General features: G+C 36.4%; 1 protein-coding gene across 2 annotated transcripts in view; it reads left to right on the top strand.

Annotated features, from left to right (window-relative positions):
• Window positions 1-107: 107 nt before the first annotated feature.
• Window positions 108-4021, top strand: part of KATNAL1 (katanin catalytic subunit A1 like 1) — a 78618-nt gene continuing 74704 nt past the window's right edge. For both annotated transcript variants that reach the window (XM_004384155.3, XM_023738509.1), the window contains exons 1-2: window positions 108-462; window positions 2220-2380. In XM_004384155.3, the coding sequence (XP_004384212.1) occupies window positions 301-462; window positions 2220-2380 (323 nt within the window). In that variant the 5' untranslated portion in view covers window positions 108-300. The remainder of the gene's footprint in view (window positions 463-2219; window positions 2381-4021) is intronic.

Genomic DNA, 4021 nt, shown 5'->3' with positions numbered 1-4021 from the left:
AGAAAACTAGTGTCCAATTCATGTACCTGTAACACAAACCAATAGTTCAGAGCTGTGGAACTTTTCCCCCTGTTATCTTCTTGGGTGTTCTTTTGTGATCTCCTTTGTGTCTTCAGCGTTGGAGACCTTGTTCAGTATTATAAGATACATTCAGATAGCCTTGAATGATGTAAGATAACCATTTTGACTTCCAAGGTGTTTTTAAGCAGGTATTTTAAAGAATAATAAAATATTTTAAAGTCAGTGCTGAAAACTTAAAAAAAAAGTCATTATATTTTACTTGTAGGTCTTTGAAAGAAGATGAATTTGGCCGAGATTTGTGACAATGCAAAGAAAGGAAGAGAATATGCACTTCTTGGGAATTATGACTCATCCATGGTCTATTACCAGGGGGTGATACAGCAGATTCAGAGACATTGCCAGTCAGTCAGAGACCCTGCTGTCAAAGGCAAATGGCAACAGGTAAGAGCCCCTTGATGTCGTCAGTGCCCGAGGGCAGCAGTCTTAGACTTGAGAGGCTGGAATCGGGAAATTAGTTTGAGATTTTGTAAATACTTCTTATTTATCTGAATTCTGAACTATATGTAATAGGTACTCTGAATAATTTTCTGATGATTCACTTAGTTAATATGTTTGATAGTTTTGATAATGTATTTCATAAGGCATATTTTGAAGATACTCAATTCTAATTGAGTCTATTTTTAATTCTTTTTATTTCCATAATCAGTTATTTCTATTCATCCTTTTTCTCCTTTCATTTTTATATGTAGTTTTGACCCATTTCAAAAAACTTTTCCTGTAAGAAATTTTCCTCATCTTTTGAAAGACTCCTTACAAATAGAAATGAGTCAGTGGTTTAATAAAAAGCACTGATACATTTGCTGTGTCTCCTGACCATACAATTTGATTACACAATAGCAACCTTAATAAAAAGTTGACTTATAATTTCCTCATTTGTTCTTAAAATCTTTTAAAAGTACAAAATCAAGCATTTCTTTGAAGTTTTCATTTTATGTGCTAATGTCTTTCAAGCTTGTCTTCTGATTTTTCCACGAGTCCGAAGCTGCTGTGTTACTAAGTTTTGAGGGTAAATATGGCTTATTTTCCAACTTATGTGTCACCGAATTATGTTGACTGAGAGCAACATCCTTGCTCTAACTCAAGGCAGAAGTTTTAGTTTTCTCCTATCCTTCATACTAGTCACAGGAAGGGATGTTTGTTAATTATAGAAATATTTTTGACATATTCCTAATTGTACGGATTAGAGAGCACTCTCTTCAGATATTTCCTCGGTGTTTCTTTTCATTAGGTTCTAAAGTTTCATTTCTCCTCGTATAGTGTATTATATAATTGTATATATTAACAGTTAAATTTTACATGGATTTTTTTTTTTTGTTCCTGCAACTCGTTTATATGTTCATTTCTATGGTATTACTAAGGATAAAGAGAAGCTTCTTATGCTTTGCTTTATAGTGAAATGTGCTTTCTGTTTTTTTTAAAAAAAGTATTGTTAAAATGAGTTTCTAAATGTAATTTTCAATCTGTTAATGGTTTGCCTTTGAAAGTTAGTCTGGGCCTAGAGTCTGAAAACATAAGAACTTGCACATAGTAGGTATTCAGTTACATTTATTTTCTAAACATAGGAAGAATCTTGCTTTTAAGCTCAAAATAAACTTTACCCAGGACTTGAAAGAAACCAGGTATTAGGTACAGGAGAATTTAAATACAAGTTGGAAGTGTGTAATCCTCGGTGCTGTACTGCTTGAGCTTTTCAGAAGCCCATGCAGGCATTTAACATTCGGTGATAGGAAATGCTGGTGAAAATTTTGGCTGACGGTTTTCTGGAATCTATTCACAAATATGTTAAAAGGGCTTGAGATAATGTAAATTTCTGGGAATTTGTTATCCTGTTACTGACTTAGTTGCTTGTTTTAAATTGTGTTAATAGTCACCACATTCTTTGGTAGAAAGTTTGATTATGAAAAGATACATAACTACTTTCCCTCTGAAAAGGTATAAAATTATGTCTCTTTTCCAGCCAATTCCCACATTCCTATCTCTATTACTTTAAATAGTCCAACTGTCTTTTGACTATTTGAATGATGCATTTTGTACACTTTGAACGATAGTAAGACAACTTTTGCTCTAGATAGCAGTTTATTATTTACAATTTATATAAATTTTAAACTGTTTCTAATATAAAGTCTGTGTCTTTTAAGGTTCGGCAGGAGTTATTGGAAGAATACGAGCAAGTTAAAAGCATTGTCAGCACTTTAGAAAGCTTTAAAGTTGACAAGCCGCCAGATTTCCCTGTGTCCTATCAAGATGAGCCATTTAGAGACCCTGCTGTGTGGCCACCTCCTGTCCCTGCAGAGCACAGGTGAGTGGGACTTCGTGTTCTCTTCAGGTACTTCTGTAGTTACTGGATATTCAGAGCAAGGCTTTATTTGAACCAAGAATGAAAAAGCATTTTGGAGGGCATATAAAATAGAATACCTGTTTATAATTTTCACACGGCACAATGGTTAAGCACTTGGCTGCTAACCAAAAGGTTGGTGGTTCAAACCCACCAGTCACTCCACGGGAGAAAGACGTGGCAGTAGATTTCAGTAAAGATTACAGCCTTGGAAACCCTGTAGGGCAGTTCTACTCTGTTCTGTAGGGCTGCTATGAGTCGGAATCGACTGGATGGCAGTGGGGGTAGGTTTACATTGAGTATATCTTTGGTAAAGATCAGTAGTTAATCTCCTGTCATGTATCTTGCTTTTAGAATGCTTTACTACTCTAACTGTAACAAGATTAATCTGCTAGTCCTAAAAAGTATCTGTTAAGAGAGCTCTGTCTTCCAAGATTTATAATGGCAGCATCAAAACTAGGACAGTTTTAAGACTCTAACAACTTTAAATGGAAAGGTGGAGAAATTGGGTTCATCTGGTTGTATCTACAGCCAGTTTCCAGTATTGGAAGGAACCTCAGAGATAATGTTAAATGGCTTACTGTTGCTTAAAGGTGAAAGCGTGGATTCCTTAGTGTGGCACGTGAGGCTCTAGGTTTATCTCCCACCAGTTTGCTCTGATGCCCAGCCTAGTCAGCATTTACATTAAACCTCTCTCTTTTTACTCTTTCCTGTCTTCGCACAGTCTGCTCTTTCTTCAAGGAGTACCCTTAGCCCCCATCTCTGACTGAGAAACTCACATTCATTCTTCACGCCTCAGCTCAACTGTCTTTCCCTCTGGAGGCAGCCTTTTCTGATTTTCCCAGGCTAGCTGTTTGTTTATAGCAGTTACCATGCCGTGTTTATTGAAATCTCTTCCAAAGATTAGGAGCTTTTCAGGATTAGGCAAGGACCGTGGTTTTATTGACTTAAAACAGAACAACAAACTTCCATTGCCTAACACAGGGCTTGGCAAGTCCTAGGCATCGAACCAACATTGAATGAATAACTTCGTTAATTTCACAAGTGAGCAGGCTGAGGCCTGCAGAGAGCCTGACTGATAAATTAGGCTAGATTGGGATCTGGGCTCAGGGCTTTCTGGCTTTCTCTCCACTTTATTGTGAAGTGGTACTGTGGCCAGAATGTTGCACCACACTAAATGAGTTTCCCTTTGGTCAGTAGCTGTGACCGTCCTGTTTAGCTTGTTGGTCACTTGAAGTTTATAAAAAAAACACTTAGAGAACTGTGAAAAAATGGTTAATTTATCCCTTCAAGATTTTTTCCGCTGAATTACTGATAATTTGGTGGTTCCCATTATAAAAACACTAGATGATGATTATTTTTTAAGATCTCTGACAATGTAGTGTTTTCCTCAATGTAACCACTTGAAGGTGGGTTCAGGTAACTTTTATCCCTCAAAAGACAACATTTCAAGAGTCACAGGATTGACTCTGGAAAGTAAACACTGAAAAAAAGAAATACCAGCATTTTGCACCAGCATCTTGAAATTTTTGTGTACGTATATGCGTGTATAGTAAAACACCGTTGGGTTTTTCTGAAAGTCAGTAATTCTGAGATTTACGTCTA

Source organism: Trichechus manatus, unplaced genomic scaffold (genome assembly GCF_000243295.1).
Source record: "Trichechus manatus latirostris isolate Lorelei unplaced genomic scaffold, TriManLat1.0 scaffold00118, whole genome shotgun sequence".
Lineage (NCBI taxonomy): Eukaryota > Metazoa > Chordata > Mammalia > Sirenia > Trichechidae > Trichechus > Trichechus manatus.
The sequence above is the reverse complement of the archived record's forward strand: the minus strand, read 5'-3'. Positions and strand labels throughout refer to the sequence as shown.